Raw genomic sequence first — 16,570 nt, 5'->3', positions numbered from 1 at the left:
TCCTTCTTGCCTTTTTTGAAAATGGGCATGATCTTTTTCAAATCATCAGGGACCTCCCCTGATCACCATGGCCTTTAGGGGCAATAGATAGCACCTCACAATGATATTGGGCAATGCCCTCAGCACCATCACATGCACCCTGCCCAGTCCCGCAGGCAACTATATGTCCAGTCTACTTAAGTAGTCCCAAAGCAATTCTCCTCTACCATGGGTAGTATCCCTCTCTCCAAACTCTGCTACTAGGCACAGAAACCCGTGTGGCACTTGGAGCTATATCCATTATCAAGAGGAAATATGTTGGTGTAGCTTCCATCTTTGTTTTTACACATATGTTATGAAATATCTATATTGCTAAAGCCACAGTGCAGGTCTGGGGATGGGCAGCCTGTGCATCTCTTTCCTTATGGGAGTTCCAGATGCTTGGAACATACAGACTGCTCTGGGTAAAATATAATGCTCAGGGGCCGCTGAATCTTTAATTTCACTCAATCAATCAACTATTATGTGGTCTGAGCAAATGCAGAACTGAGAGGAAGAAGTTTGTGAAGTGAAAAAGGAGAAATTAATTGCTTTTGGAAACCACAGTCTATTTGGGGGAGGGGAGCAGTGTCAGGTTGAGTGGTCTCAATATTACAACTGTTGTACAGTGCCAGAGGGATGTTTATGCAGGATGTCACCTCTAACCCTAATTGCAAGTTACAGTTAAACGGACATGCTCTTGCTGCTCTGATTAAGTCTGTATTAAGTTCCACCCAGTGGGAATGGGAGAACAACGGCTTCTCCCACAAGCAACTTAGCTGGATTGGGCCCTTCTCCCTACCTGTCTTTTCAGCAGGTCAACACAAAACTGAGCATCACTGCCACAGCCTGTCAGAGCTCCCACCTTCTGTTCAGCCATGGGAGCCTGCATCAGTCACTGATCTGCCAGTAGGGAAATTCCTCACTGGTAAGGGGTAAGGCAGGTAAGCAAATTAAACCTTTCCACCACTAACGCAAACTGTCTAAAATAAAATAAGCAAACTTAAAATCCACACATTTAAGAAAGCATCCCATTCCTATTAAAATCAATGATAATTTTGCTTCTGATCATAATCAGAGCAAGAATAAGACTCATAAATGGGTGCAATGCATTGGGCAAAGCACAACATGCACTGCTTATTGCCAGAAGTATTTTAATTGGGATTCAGGATACCTCCAGCTATAACTCAATATTTTGAAAATACCACCAGTGTTATTAAAATCATAAGTAAAATTCTATTTTATCTTCTCCTTATGGTTACTCAGCAGTTTAAAATGCTCTTGCTCATCCAGTGTTTAATTAGGAAGGTCCCGTGTTAAATGGAGAGAAGTTTGACTGATATTTGCTGTACTTATTAGATGCCTACATGTTCTTCAGGAAGCAATACTAAAGCAAGCACAAAAATTAGAATAGAAAATAATGCGTTAGGTGTCAGCCAAAATGAGAACAGACCAGTAAAAAGCACCAGTAAAGATGACCTGTGAAGACCAGCTGTTTATCATCATAAAGGAGGGACAAACACAACAGTGCTTCACTTACCAGCACAGAGCTGTTCTTGAGATGAACTGACTTGCTCCTAAGCACACCGAATGTTGAAAGTGAGCCTCAAGCCCATTTATTCACATAAGGAACCCTATCCACATTTAAAATATGAAGAACACCGAAGCCATCTCACAGCAATCACCCATGGGACGGGACTGCCACTAGCAGTCTTTCTCTGCATCTCACCTTCTTCATGTAAGAGTGTTACAGCGGTGAAAGATTAGAGAACCCAGTAAGGCTGGCCTCACAGAAAACAATTTGTGGTTTGCAAATATGACGATTATTCATTTTTTGCTTTATTTGCAAAGCCTTGTGTCTGGAATGGAATAACTATACATGTTGGGGAGCGTAGCTGCCTGGGAAGGAGCTCTGCAGAAAAGGATCTGGGAGTCTTTGAACATAAGCCAGCAAGCGCACTCACAGCAAAGGAGGCCAAGCAGATCCTGGGCTGTATTAGCGAGCGTGTAGCATGCAGGTCCAGAGAAGTGATGCTTCCCCGCTATTTGGCACTTGCAAGGCTGCATCTGGAGTAGGTGTCTAGTTTTGAGCCCCGTAGTACAGGGAAGTCATGGACATACTGGAGGGAGTCCAACAGAGGCCTTCAAGCCAGTCAGGGGCTGGAGAACATGATGGATGGGGAGAGGCTGAGGGAGCTGGGTTCATGTGGCCTTAGGAAGAGAAGGCTCAGGGGAGAGCAGACTGCATCTGCAACTACGTGACTGGAGGATACAGAGAAGATGGAGACAGACTCTTCTCGGAGGTGGACAGCAATGGACACAAGCTGGAACATGGGATATTTCAACTGGGCATAAGCATTTGGTTTTTACAAGGGTAGTCAAATACTAGAACAGGGACTCAGAGAGGTGGTTCAAGAGTCGACTGAACCTTGAGCAACCTCATCTGATCAGACCTGCTTTGAGCAGGGGTTTGGAGTAGAGACCCTCAGAGGTGCCTTCAAATCTAAACTACTCTATGATTTTTATGATTTGTTGCCGGAGCAACATTAAACCAAGTAAATGTTGCCAAAAGATTGTTTTAGTGCAGAATTCAGCCTGAAAAACACAGTCCTCTAAAAGAACTGAACACAAAATTCAAAACGGAAAAGTTAGGTTTTGATGTCCAATGCCTTCAGGGACCTGTGCAATGAACATGTCATGGAAGTGATTCCTAGTTGAGATTATGCCTGTTAAAAACATAGTGTTATTTAAAAAGCTCTCATTTTGCTTTTGTATGTAAGTATAGAAATGGCAAGGAATACAGTTCCTGGAAAGATTCATTCATGGAGATGTAAACCAGAAATTCCTGCCACATAGGGAACCAGCACGTTTTGTTGCAAAGGTTCAATAGGTACCATACACAAGGAAGAGATTTGAAAGGAAGCCAGCCCTTTCTGACAGATTGTGGGCATTTTCAGACAGAAGTTTTAGGCTCTGTAAACATTCAATATATATGTATCTTCAGTTTTGAATCAGAAAAGAAGTGTAAGACAGAAGATCCTGGCTGGAGTGAAGCAAAGAACTGAGAATAACAAAGAAAATTGCAGGGAGTGGAATACCCTCTCCATATTCAGGAACTGCTGAGATAGCAAATCCAAAATATTTTTGAGTTTGTTTGATTCCTCCAAACAATGCTGCTTTCTGAGGTCAAGTTCTGTTTCTTGACAGCGATACCCTTCCAGCCATCTTACCCAGCTCTTAATCTCCATGTGCCACGCACCTTTATGTATACAAAAGACTCTGGTTCATTTAAACTGCACAGTCCAAAGCCTCTGTCCTGGTTCTGCCATATCATTGCTGCTTCAGTTGAACCAGCACTGAACCAGCTCAAAATCTCGGTACCTACTTTGTCCACACAGGAGTGAAATGCAGCCAGTTCCGCACAGCGATAGCTCCTAACCCCGATGTGCTCAGGTGGAAGTCAGTCTCAGAAGCTGACCTGATATTAGCAGAATATTCTTCCCAGCCCCTCAGCCACCTTGTCCAAAATGCCAAATTTGCTTCTAGAGGCTTTCCAGAGCTTTGCTGGTTCTTTTTATGTTGCCTGCTTCCAGCTTTATACCTACTGACAGTTATTTGTCCACCCATTCAAAACAGAATGCAAACAAATGCAAAAAGTGCTTCCAAAGCTTTCTCGCCGCAGCCACAGAAAGTCTCTGATGATGAACAGCAGCCTGTTGTTCAGTCTAGCTACAATGGTATGTTAATCCACTGAGGGTGACCAGGGAAACTGGGAGCTTGCTACTCTCATAAAATACCTCAGGTGCCTAGGGGAAGCAAAACCCTCCCCGGTTATTATATAACATCAATTAACTCTTTAAAAAACTAAAAGAAAATACATACTAGATGTAACAATAACGTCAGACAGATGAAAGAACACGTCCTATGGACACATACTCAGAGACCGCTATGAAATATTCCCAGAATCCAATAGCCACAGGAGATATTTTTTCTGTTTTTTGACAGAGCCCAGTTAGTCAAGAGGGTTTAGTAAAGACCAGCTCTAGTCAATGAGGCACCAAAGTGTTGTCAGCAGGACATGACTGATAACAGTGTATAATTTTACTTTATAACGAGCTAGACAGTGTGAATGTAAATTGGCTTGTCTGAATGGAGGAAGCTCTTTCCACGCAAAAAAAAGAGCACGTTTATGCATCACCATTAAAACTAAAGGATTCTGTATTTATTTGCAAACTTTGTACAGAAATGGCTTCTAGTGCCACCAAAACGCAAAAAACCCCCAACCCCAAACCAAGCCACATTCAAATTGTATTTTCAGAATCACTCTAAAAGAAAGAACTGCAGCTAGCATTAGATGTATCTTCTGATGTCAGAAGTTGATTTCAGCCCTTAAATATTTATCTTGACCTACATTTTAGCTGTATGGAACAGAACCTAAAGAATACAGCATCATCCCTTAATGATCCTTAATGCATATTAAGTAGCAATTTAGTAGTTTTAGTTGATTGCGTTGGGTACCTCTATGGAATATATTTATGATCTCAAGGGTAACATTCCATCAACTAATGAAAAGACTTTTCCCAACAAAGGCTTTCCTTTTGCTGAGATGGCTGACATTGCCTTTCCCGGGCTAGTAAAATTGACAATAATTCCCATCCAGCTTATCATAGTTTATGAAGAAGTTAAACAATAAATTTTATCAGACTAAAAATAAAGCAACACAAATGGAACAGATAATGCAATTTTTTTTTTCTAGGGCAGCTTTCAGAAAGCAAAAATCTTGAACCTCTTTTGTTGCTAAGAAATAAAAAATATAGAAAATTCTAAGGAAGTGTTGGTCATCAACAGACCTAGTTGGAAACAGCATGTTTTTCTCTGAAGAAACTGATGTCTGTATAATTCAATAATTAATGTCAATAATTAAATATTTCTGAAAGTAGCTTGTCATTACATAATTAAAAGGAGGAACAATCCATTCTACTTGATTATTTTTGAGTGAGAAGTAAAACTGCACAAAGACTTTTTGACAAGATATAAAAACCCCTCCATCGCAGTGAAATTATCTGAGATGCGATTTATCGTTGTTTGCAACCGATGACCATGAGGTTACTTTTGGAAGGCACCCAGTTGCCTACAGACCAATGGAAAACAAACATTTGTTTCCAGCAGATGCTCCTGGCCCTGTGCTGCATGATGCAGCAGAGCGTGCCAAGAGAAGTCAGCCTGAAGGCTGCTTCCAAACTATGTAAGACATCCCATATTGTGTTTCAGGAGTCACATGCCCACGACGTGCTTAGCCCTATAACCTGCACTTCTGAGGACATTAAGATGCTTTTGAGCTGTTTAAAACCATACATTAGGTGAAGATTATTCACCAAAACTTTAAGGTCACTTAGTCATCCGTAAGTTGAGGATGAAAAAATGAGGATGATGGAGACTTGTCAGTGACTACGTACCACATGTATTTCCTCAGAGTCTTGAAAATATGATGCTTTGATCTTATGGCTGCCTCAGCTGAAGTTTATGACGCTAACATAGTCACAAGCATTGTGGCATGAATTGATCACACACCATTTGGTCACAAGTTTTATTTAAAATCATTTATTTACCAAGGCAATGTGGAATAAACCAAAGGAACTTAGTTTTTGAAGTACACTTCAAATACAAAACCAGTGTTGCCTATTTCAGACGCTGTGAAAGAAATGTCCTTTCGGAGTATCATATGCCTTATGGAAGGGTTAAAATTTGAAGAGTGGGAATAGCTTGGTTGTAGAAGGAGCCTGGTTCCAGCTGGGAGATGGTGTGGGAGTATTAATAAACCCTGCCTTAGGAAGCAACATCTTGTTCCAGTTTCACACCCGCTTTCTCCCAGTCTCTTACCGTACGTGGCCTTTATTAATCCCTACCTACGTCTTTCTTTTTGGGAAGAGGGTTTTCCTTTCGTCAGCTGACACGGACAGAAAGGGGAAATCTGCTGTGTACTGGATTTATTGAGCCTGACTTTCATATTCACTTCAGTTGTTCGTGCAAAGAGCTCGATGAGCTGATGCATAAGAACAAAAACAAACAAAAAACCTCCCATAGTGAACTGTCCTACAAACGACAGTCGGTCCTATATTAGGAAGTTACATTTCTTGACAGGCGACCTTGCTTGAGGGTACCAGAAACACACCCCCCTGAGAGGAAACCGCCCCAAGCCTGCAGCTGTAGGGGAAAGCGGCGATTTTTCCCTCAAATCCATTTTTAAACTCTGTTTTCACCATGGTGCTTTCCCCCAGCCTCCCCACACGGCCTCGCCGCTCACCCAGGCGCTCGGCTAGGCCCTCCGCCGCCGGGCCGGGCCGGGCCGGGCCGGGAGCCCATAGCGGCGCACCCAGCCACCGCCCCGGGGGTGGGGAGGCACCTCCAGCGGCCTCACGGGAGTTGTAGTCGGCGGGGAGCGGCGAACGGCGCCGGAGCCTCACCCCGGGCCGCCTCTCCGTGACATGGCGGCGGCGGCGCAGGTAACACCCAACGCCCCCCTCACACCCCCCTGCGGGAGCGCGGAGGGCGGCGGGGAAGAGGCGGCGGCTGCCGGGAGAGAGGGAGAGGGGGAAGTAACTTCAGCGGCTTCCACTTGTTGCCTCTCGGAGCTGGGCTCCGAGGGGAGGAGCCCCGGCGGGGACGGGGAGGGAGAGAGATCTGCGCCGCGGCCCCTCAGCGCTTGGGCGGCTTTGTGGGGGGGGAGCCTGGCTCGGCCCCGTGGCGGGGCGAGCGCGGGCCCGGCAGGGCCACCTCAGCCCGGGGTGGGGTGACCGGCTCCGTGCACACAGGCCCTGGGTGGCCTGGATGGTGGCCGGCGCCTAGGCGTACGGCAGTGGGCATCCAGGCCCAGTCGCCATAGGTGTCACCGTTTCCACCTGGTGAGCGATGATTTTAGGCCGACATAAACACTGCCGTCTCTTTTCTCCCCTGTCATCCGCCCCTGAACCGACCCTCCGAGTCCTCCCCACCGGTCACGGCCGTCGCCGGAGGAGCAGAGTCACCCGGGGCCCTGCTAGAAGCTAAATACCCGCTAATGTCCGTGCCCTCACCCGTTATAAAGTGCTGATAGGCAAATATTTGCCACGGCCCTAATCCCGCTTGCCCTTGTGTCGGCAAATCTCCGGCGGATGGACAGGGAGAGTTCTGCTGGCGCGCGGGGCGGCTGGGTCTGTCTCCAGAGCAGATGCTGGGTGTGCAGCCGGCCCTCCTCCGGCTTACGTTGATCCCGGTAATCCAGAGGCAGCAAGGAAACACACAAACAAACAACAAAAAAAAAGCGAGGCTTTAGTGAAATGGTCATCCAACGCCTTTGGGCTCTGGATTCTCCTCGGGCAGAGGTCCTGCGGTGGTGAGTTGTGCTGCGGAGGGGCTGTGCCGTGTTTTGGAGGCTGGTGAATGCGTTGCTGCTGCCGCTGCCTGTTGAGGAGCTCAGGGCCCTGGTGTTTTCTGCCCGGGACGTTGCACCCAGCCTCCTGCTGATTTCTGCCTGCGCAAAGGTTTGCTTGGCATATGGAGTTGTTCGGCTGTAGGTGTCATGCTTCTGCGTCAGCCTCTCACTTGAAACTGAGCTACGTTTCAAGTGTAAACAAAGAGGGAGGAATACCAGGCCTTCCCTTCTTTATGCTGAAGAGTGGAAGTGGGTGCTTGATTTTATCCAGCTCTGACTTCACGCACCCATGGAGGCAGGCCGAGATTAAACTTTCAGGGTACAACATGAACTCTGCCTTGTCAGCAACATGGTGACATGTTCTCTGTTGGTGTTTTTCTTGTTTTCAGTTCTGATATGATGTTGCAGGATGTGCAGCAGAGGAGATAAACTGCCTTGCAGTAGTGGGTTTGATGTTTTCCAGATATTACTGTGTACAAGGCAGTTTCCTGAAGTCTTCCAACGATCCTCATGGGAGTGCTGGAATTTAAAACGTGTTCCCGATGTTCCAAACAGTGTTTCCAAACATTCACATTTAGAAGACTGCACTGCAGTTAAAAAGTTGTATCTAAGATACTATGGTGGAAAACAAGTGATAGTCGATTTTGCTCTTCTTGTTGTAGTATATATATTTGGCAGCGTTTGTTGTGAACATGGTTTCACTACTTTTTCTGAAGAGCCAGTTAGTTACGGAGCCTGATTTTCATGTATAAAGGAGCCTCTTACGTACACCATCTGATAACAGTGGAAGGGTGTATTGTATTTGCAGTCCCTCTCGCCACTGCTAGAGGGTTACATAAAAGGAACAGGAATTCGTACTAACATCCTGGAGGCCAGGGTCCTCTGAGACCTGGTCAGTGGCGGATCAAAACCTAAAGGAACAACACTGGAGAGAAAACTATTCAAAATGTAAGGAAAAGTATGTGTAAAATTGCAGAAATGATCTGGTGACTCAAGGAAAAGTAGTGCTGAAAATTATTTTTAACTCAGGTTGTTATTTGTTTTTCTTAGTTGATCACATTTAAAAATTAACAATTGCCTATTTGTCAAATAAACACTGAAGCCTTCTCGTATTCTTTAGATGTCGTTGAGATTATTAAACTGAAGGGAACTGTAAAAGCCCTAGGTGTTTTTATTGTTACCCATTATTGGTTTTATTTATTTATATTACTATGTTTTTATTTCTGTTTGGTTTTGCCAATGCAAGGAAACTTTTTGGAAGCTTGTATCTATCTAGTTCATATTTCCGTGTAGTAATTCCAGTTTGTCCAGGGAGTGGTGGCTGTTTGCGTCCAAAAATTCTATAATAGTAGTAATTTTAAATACTTTGCCCAAATGTATTCAGAAGAAGGCTTTACAGTTTGTAACACTGGTAGAAGGAGCAGAAACTTTTACGTAGAGCGTCTCAATCGCGGTGCTTGGAATAGCGCTGGGAAACTGTTGCTGCACAGGGCCTTGACTCGTACACCCTTCCCTTTGGTTTAATATTTTTGTCCGTCACAGTATTCTGTGGTTGCTGATGGTATAGTGATCTCAGCAAAGATATTTGTAAACAGTTAACCCCTGAGTGTGTCCACGATGACGTTTAATTTACTGCTGGGAAGGAAGATGAGCACAGTAAAGGTCTTGCTACTGCTGCAAGCCAACTTAGGTTTTGAAAATGAACAGGTTGCATCAGGGTATCCCCAAATAACTGGGCTCACGCCAAGTCTGCGTCTGTGAGCCTGTCTGTTCCCAACCAGCTCAGCAGTGGCAGTCTCATACAGGCCTCTCTTCCAAAGGCTTTTAAATCTTTGGGGTTTGTAACTCTGAAATTTCCCCTTTCCCCCAAAATGGTGACCTTCACTGGAAAGCCCATGAGAAAAGAGGGAGAGAGGAAATATTCCGTACTTCCTGCTAGAGGAAAGAAAACAAGAATTTTTGCTGTTGGCTGTGGGATAGCATGATTCATTCAGTGGCCTGTCAGTCTGGGTTGTCTAAGCGTGGTTTTTGCTTAATGTGCTTGCCTTGCCGCCTATTTGATCTATGTGTGCATGGCCAAAACCTGTAATTTTCAGTGTGGCTTGTTGCTAGTTCACTGGGAACTACATATAGGCCAGGAGTTGCCCTGGGGAGCTACCGCTGCAGTTGGCTGGATGGAGGACAGATGGAGTGCTACAGATATGCAAGTCTCAACACCCGCCCGCCAAACTTCCCAAAACCATTAGTTGGAGGCAGCCTTTTCAAGTACTTCTGAAACCTCGGCTTGGAGGGACAGTGTGGAACGGTAGATACAGAGGTAAAAAATCCTGCGAAGGAAAGCCCCTGTTCAGAGTTAGGATGTAATGGTTGTTGCTTTTAACTATCCCAAAGTCTCAGAGGTGTCTGAGATGCTTTAGTCAGGCCAAGCTTGCTGAGGAAGTTAACAAGGCTCAGAGACCAACTTTGGAGACCGGAAAAACATGAGATTTTTTTGAGGACTCCAAGCTTGTACAATGAGCGAGTTGAGTGTCATGAATCACCAATGCTCCTTTGCAGCTGGAAGTCCCCTAGTGTTTCTTTTTCTGTAGGTATCTATATGGTGCTCCTCAGAGGAGCATCCGAGCGTCAGGTGCCTGGCTTGAAGAATGTGTAAGGGATTTAAATAGTTGGGTGAGTTATGGAGAGGAAGAGCAGGTTTTGTGGCAGGGAGGATGCATAGGGACATGGGGAGAATGGTTTGGAAGAATGAGAGTGCAAAGGGGGAAAAAACCTTTTCAGTTTTGAATGAAACCTATCTTTTCAACTCACCGTACAGGCATTGAGGCAGCAGGGGTACCTTTCCCCGGGGGGAGTGAAATAGGATGGGGGCAGCTGAAGAGAAGCAAGTCTCTAGGAGAGTTATGGTTAGGTTAATTAGTAGATGTTAGTAAACACAGTGTAGCATTCCTGACATGGGGTGCCGTCTGGCGTGTCCTAAGGAAAAAGGGCAGATGAGTTTGTTGAAAGCGATACTAGTGCAATTCCTGTTATCAGAAGAGCACTCTTCTCCTTGTGAACTGACTGCTTCCTCAAACAGGCAACTTCTCTCGTCATGAAACAGGGCTGAGACAGGCTTGTCTTTGTGAGACACGTACAAGCTCATCCCTGTGTCGTTGTTTGCGGAAAGTGGGTCATTTGAGTTCATGTTGTTCAACAGCTATTGATGTGAGGAATATCACAGACAAAGCACTGTATTCTCCAAACCAGGAAACTTGTCCCTGGTCTAACGCATCTGTCCTGTTTGGCAAAGTTCATTGTAACGTCTTAAAGGGATTTAAGTCAGGTCTTAGAGTGGAGGTCTAATTCGGTAGGTGCAACATTAAAAAAAGTTGTTAGGGTTGCCAGCTTTCCTCACTCAGGGTTAAAAATTAACTCTATCTCATGGAGTTCTTATTGTGCCACTTGTATACTCGTATCTGTTGCTTAGTTTTGATCTTTTTCTAAGAACAGTTTGCAAATACAATGGGGGGGGGGGAGGGCAATGCAGGCCAGTTGTCCATAGAATAGGGGGATTTGCACAAAGATTATAAAAAACTTCACTGATTCTTTTGTGTCAGTCTCTCCTGTCAGGTTAGGGGTGCAAGCAGTATTTTGTGAATGTCATTAATTTGTGTTCTTATGCTGTAAAATGCAAATATCCCTACAGTGCAAGGGCCTCCCCACAAAAGGGCTTTACTGTAAGGAGTCCCTAACTATAAACACGCAACTTTTCTGCCAGGCATTTGCAAAATATGTGAATGTTTTTATGCTCTTCGTCTAGTTACTCTCTTCTGCTATGCTATGATACTCTGTGAATTTGTTTTTCTGGTCACATATTTTCTGCAAGATGTGTTTTATTACTAAACGTTTATACGCCCGAACACTTCAAAACAAGGTATGCTTGTATGAGTGTGTGGGCAATCCAGCATAGGTTTGCAGCATGGTCTCCTGTTTGAAGTACTAAAACAAATAAAAAATACTCCTCCAAAACCGTATTTTTGTACTTGAAATGTAAAGGTTTGTTAGTGTAGAAAATGAAGGGGGAAGATTAATTTAGCAAGAAAATTTCACTTCTCGGAATGGAACCAAGCTTCAAAACTCCGAATGGCAACCTTAGCTGACATTCAGGCTGTGCCTGCCTTTTGGTTTTAATCATCCTCTTTAATGTAGTCCAGTGTGCGTTTTTATCAGTCACATATCTTTATATGCAGTGTTAAAGCACAAAGGGCTGAGTTGCCCAGTAAAAGCATGTGTGTGTGCATGACAGAAGAGTCATGCTGTCTTTTTTGCAGTTCACCTCAGACCCTTATTTCCAGCACACAGTTCTTTAGCTTTATGGATGTGCAGCTTTATGTACCTGCATGGTACAAAATAGAAAAGCTAGGAGCACAGCTGCAGTAAATTCCACTGGGACTCTATGTTTCGTGCAGCAACAAAGTACAAAGTACTTTTTCCGGACAATTACTGGAATGAAATTATTCAGCTAAATCACTGGTGTTATGGTCCTGAGAGGCAGAGGCTTCCTTTTCCCAGTTCTTCCTTCATCTTTGCTGTGAGGTTTGCGTTCAGTGTTCTTTTGTCAACGTGTCTTGTACAGCCAGGTAGGTTGTTTTTTCCACACACTTTCCAAAAGCGTGCCTTGCAGTTATCAGTCACTATCTGCTTTTATGGCACAAATCATGTTCACATTACACGTCCCTAGAACAGGTATAGAATTGCAGGCGCCAAATAATTAAAGGTCTTGTGATACCAGTGGGGGCCATGCGATGAAGTGCCCTTGTTTGGAATGGCTAGGCCAGAGTAGTTATGTTAATGTGAAATATTTGCGTAAGCAGTAGAAAGTAGTGGACGTTGGTTTCCAATGAATTTGTCTTCCAGATCTGATTTACTTTTTAACTGAATTACACCAAGTCTGCAGTGTGAGCTCTGCTCTTGGTGTACACTGAAAATGCACTTGGGTGGGGAGCGGATTCCCTGATGTCAGGCTGTCGCGGAGGTCTCAGTGCAGCCTTTTTATCAATGAAGAGAAACTCTGCTCATGGACTTCCTCGAAGCTTCCTGTTCTGATGGCACATGGAGGAGTGTAATATTTTGAAGACCTCTACCTTCTGTCAAGGTTGGCCAAAATTGATCAATGAATTAAAAAAGATGTAGCTGCTGGAGATGCAGACATGCCTACAGTAACACAAAGAGAAATGTTATGAAATCCGATTAAAAGTAGGTCATTGTAGCTACCCTACTAACCAATTTAATTACAGTCATTAAATCTTGTTTGCTGTTTTGTATAGGTCTCACTCCCCTTCAGGTAAATCTTTTCCTGTAAGCGGGCTGTTTCCTTGCTGCTTCTTTCTTTAATCTCCAGGATATCCTCCTCTGTAAAGGAGATTGTCACCCCCTCACTAGTACTTATGCCAGCAGGAAAGGGAGCAGCCGCCTTCAGACATCAGCAGGCAGGGCCCAAGAGTGCGAGGAGGGACTGACGGCATGCCCTGCCTTGCCTCCTCGGCCGTACTCTGTGCCAGGTCCTTAGCGTAACTGCACTGATGTCATTGCAGCTCTGCAGTTTTGTGCAAGTTAATGCCGTCAGCCTTAGTCAAATGCTATTATGTGAGAGGTAACGATGCGTCACCTAAAAAGCTTTTGACCCACAGCAGGTCACTCGTGCCTGACACGTGTATCATGCTGTTTTCTCATAGCAAATATTTACAGGCGTACATAATCAGATAGGAAATGCTGGAGGAACAGGGTTGTGTTCTAAAGAATTCTGCGCAAAATGTTCTGTGATCAGGAAGGACTAAATCGGGTCCTTACAGAAGCTCTTCCTATTTTGAAACCTTGGGAAACCGGTTAAGGTACATTGTCAGCTTTCTTTGCTATAGGAAGTGAGAGCTCTGCACCTTTCTGTGGGATGGACTGTGTTTTCTAAGAACACCTCTGGAAGGACCATGGAGGGGAGAAGTACCTTTCTCCCCGTTTTGCAGAGGAGAAGGCAGGTAGAAAAAGTTTCAGCACATTCTCCTTGTGCAATAGCCCAGGTCGAAAGATCCCCTTCACCTCTGGGAAACGAAGGGAGTAAATGCATGTCTCATGGGTGCAAGCTGATGCTAGGAAGGGGGAAACTGTGAGACCTTGCTCCCTGTGCTGAGGAAAGGGGTGACTGGGACGAGACGAAGAAGAGGAGCAGGCTGTGCAGCTACATGCCTCCAGCTGAATTGTGGTCTCTGTTCAGGGCTCCTGCATTCTGCCTAGGAGATCCTGGCAGGGATAAAGATGCCTGTCTTGGGCTGCTTTGGCACAACAGGATCAACGCATTGGGAACACGCTGCCTTCCCTTGTGCTGTGCCGCTGAACTGTTGTGCACACAGTAGTCGTTTATGTGTGACTTCTGGGCAAACACACTAACTTACATAGCGCTAGTGGGGCTGGGGCAACTCTAAACCTCCTTAATCCTCCCCCAGTAAATCTCTGCTTGGGCAGTCTGCGGGGAACTAGCACTTGATGATGTCCCGTGCTGTGCCCGTCTGCCATAGGGTGCCCCATGTCCTGCTCCCCACTGGCTGTTGTAAAATAAGGGCTCAACTCCCACCTGCCATCTCTTCCAGGCTCTCTGTACAAGCCTGCAGCTGGCCTGGTCACTGTTTCCCGGGCATGCCTCTCGCACAGTCTTTGTGTCTCTGGAGCCTTGAATGGGAGCTTGTTCTGGCCTTTGGGAAGGATGGGCAGGATCCCCTTGTTGGTCCTTCCTCTCTTCCCCCATTGTGTGAGGAAGAGCCTTTGGTTTGGCCGCACATTTTGGCTTGCCGTTGCCCACATTGCACAGTCTTCTCACTTATGCTCATTTCTGTAACAGTTGCCAACCTGAACAGATACAGCATATATTACTGTGCGTGCTTAGTAAAAGGAAATGTTGACTCACTGGGTTTGTTATTCTTGCTTTTTTTCGTACCCAAACTCAGCAAGTTGCCAGGATGTGTGGTACTTTATATGATCACTCAGTAGAATCAAGATGGGAATCTTGGGTATGTAATATTGTTGATCTAGGGTAAAAAATGATGTTTGGCACCACAGAAGGTCAGCTGGTCTATGCTGTGCTGGCCTACTCTCCTTGAAGCAGCACAGTTGTGGTGGGGATTTTGCAGGTCAAGGCCCTTCCCCAGGCAGCACATGGTCTACGCGACAGTTTTGTCATAACATAATGACCACCATCAAAATACGGAAATGGAAACTAGCAGGTAACAAAACACAGGTATTAAGAGAAACACACTATTAAGCCTAGTTTCAGCTTTTTTCTTCATATTTGCCACGTTTCTGTCTCTCACTTTGTTAAGGTCTGCTTTGTTTCAAAAAGGAAAGAATACGGGATCACATCAGGACCATTTCCAAACAATACCTCGATACATAGGGTAGAAGGATAGTCCATTCGATTCGTTCAGACACCTAACCTACTTCAGCCATGCCAATTCAGTTATTTTGGGAGTGAAAGAAAAAAAAGAGAAAGGAGATACAATCATTTGACCTAATCACATTTGTATTTCAAAAGTTTGTAAGATTTTAATTACAACTTAATTTCATTGTAGTTCAGCTTGAATGATAACAAAAGCACAGAAATGTAACAGCAAATTTTCTAAAGATTCAGTACTTTGGGTGTTATGCTTGCTTGAAAATTTGGCTGTACTATTGCAGGCAGAATTCTGAACAACCTTTGAACAGGATGCTTAGTAAGTTCCCTATACGGTTTCTATGGGGCTTCCTTTAAACGGTTGTTCCCAGGGTAGTGTTTGAAAGTTTGGGTCCCCAGGCATTGTTGTTTTAGTAAAGTGTTTGAGGCTTTTAATTAATTTTAATTCATTAATTTTAATTAAGGAAATATTTTCTACGCGTGCTAGGTATAACTCACTTGTCATTGTTCTAAGCAAGGGACGTGCTGCAAGGTATATTTATCCAGCCAGGGATGCTGTAACAGAGCTTAAAATAAAGTGGTGTCCTCTTACATGTGTTGGGAACAGTGGGTTCTGAGGAGGGAATGAGAGATGTTTCTCGTACTAAAACCAGTCTCCACTACTAAATCTTTTAGTAGCTCTTAGAAGTTAAAAATATGCTCCAATGCCAGAGAATGAAACATGCATCAGTTTTTGACTCCTTGGCCCTTGCCTAGTCTGTGTCTTGAAAGTCTCCCTGAGATGGAAAAGTCGTCGTGTCTTTTTACTCTGCAGCCTGCAGGGAAGATCTGGCAGAGGGGTTTGGGAGGGAAAGTCCCGTGTCATCAGAACCTCCCTCAGGGTCACAAGATGAGTTGCATGAAATGCCAGCCTGAGCTGGGCTGCAAGACTAACTGTGTTGTAACTCCAGCAACAGAAAATTGCTCTCTGAGGTTTGCTCAGTAGTTTTGAAAGATAAAACTGAAGAAATAACTGAAATGGAAAGTGAAATCTAGAAGGGAATATAAAGGAGGTTCCTGGAAAAGAGCTGGCCTTATGGGAATTCTTTACTAAACAGGATCTAAAATGCTAAAGAACCTCTCTTCTGCTCGTTTGAGATGATAAAGACTTTATTTTTTACTTTTACAGAATTGCGGGTGTCACAGAGAAGAATAATCTTCATCAGCCCAATGGTCATCAAGGATATGAACTCTGCTATTTTTATCTAGATGGACAAAAAGGTTGACAGCCCAGGACAGATCCTTTGGTTTTCAAGATGGCAGCAACTAGTGGCGAAAGCCAGCTGCAGCGGATTATCAGAGACTTGCAAGGTACAGTGCTATGCTGACAGATTCATTCTGTAGGCTGGACTGCATCCTCCATGTTTTAGATAACAGAGAGTAGGAGTTGTGTTTTTAGTTGTGTAACACTTTTGTGCGGCAATTGTAGCAACATAGTTCAAGATGTCTGATGTGCTCATTAGAGATGTGACTGATTTTTTTGTGAGAATGTGCTGTACTTCTGCAGGATCCTGAATTCTTAAATCCTGCAAATTTAAACATACAAGATGAGAAATAAGTTTTACAATTAAAAAAAAAAAACGTGTCTGTAGGGTATGTGGTGTGAGCTAGGACTTTGTTGGCATTAATAGAGCTATGCTGTTACAAGACTTCACATGAGATACGGAGAAGGCCTGAATTTTAGA

At 44.5% G+C, this 16,570-nt stretch overlaps 1 protein-coding gene across 3 annotated transcripts in view; it reads left to right on the top strand.

Moving 5' to 3' along the window:
• The first annotated feature begins 6,429 nt into the window (after nt 1-6,429).
• Nucleotides 6,430-16,570, top strand: part of FYCO1 (FYVE and coiled-coil domain autophagy adaptor 1) — a 53,225-nt gene continuing 43,084 nt past the window's right edge. For all 3 annotated transcript variants that reach the window (XM_082318911.1, XM_082318910.1, XM_082318909.1), the window contains exons 1-2: nt 6,430-6,521; nt 16,015-16,196. In XM_082318911.1, the coding sequence (XP_082175037.1) occupies nt 16,142-16,196 (55 nt within the window). In that variant the 5' untranslated portion in view covers nt 6,430-6,521; nt 16,015-16,141. The remainder of the gene's footprint in view (nt 6,522-16,014; nt 16,197-16,570) is intronic.

This window comes from Platalea leucorodia, assembly GCF_965183815.1.
Source record: "Platalea leucorodia genome assembly, chromosome: 1".
In the NCBI taxonomy this organism is placed as follows: domain Eukaryota; kingdom Metazoa; phylum Chordata; class Aves; order Pelecaniformes; family Threskiornithidae; genus Platalea; species Platalea leucorodia.
This window is presented reverse-complemented; position numbering and strand designations above follow the sequence as displayed.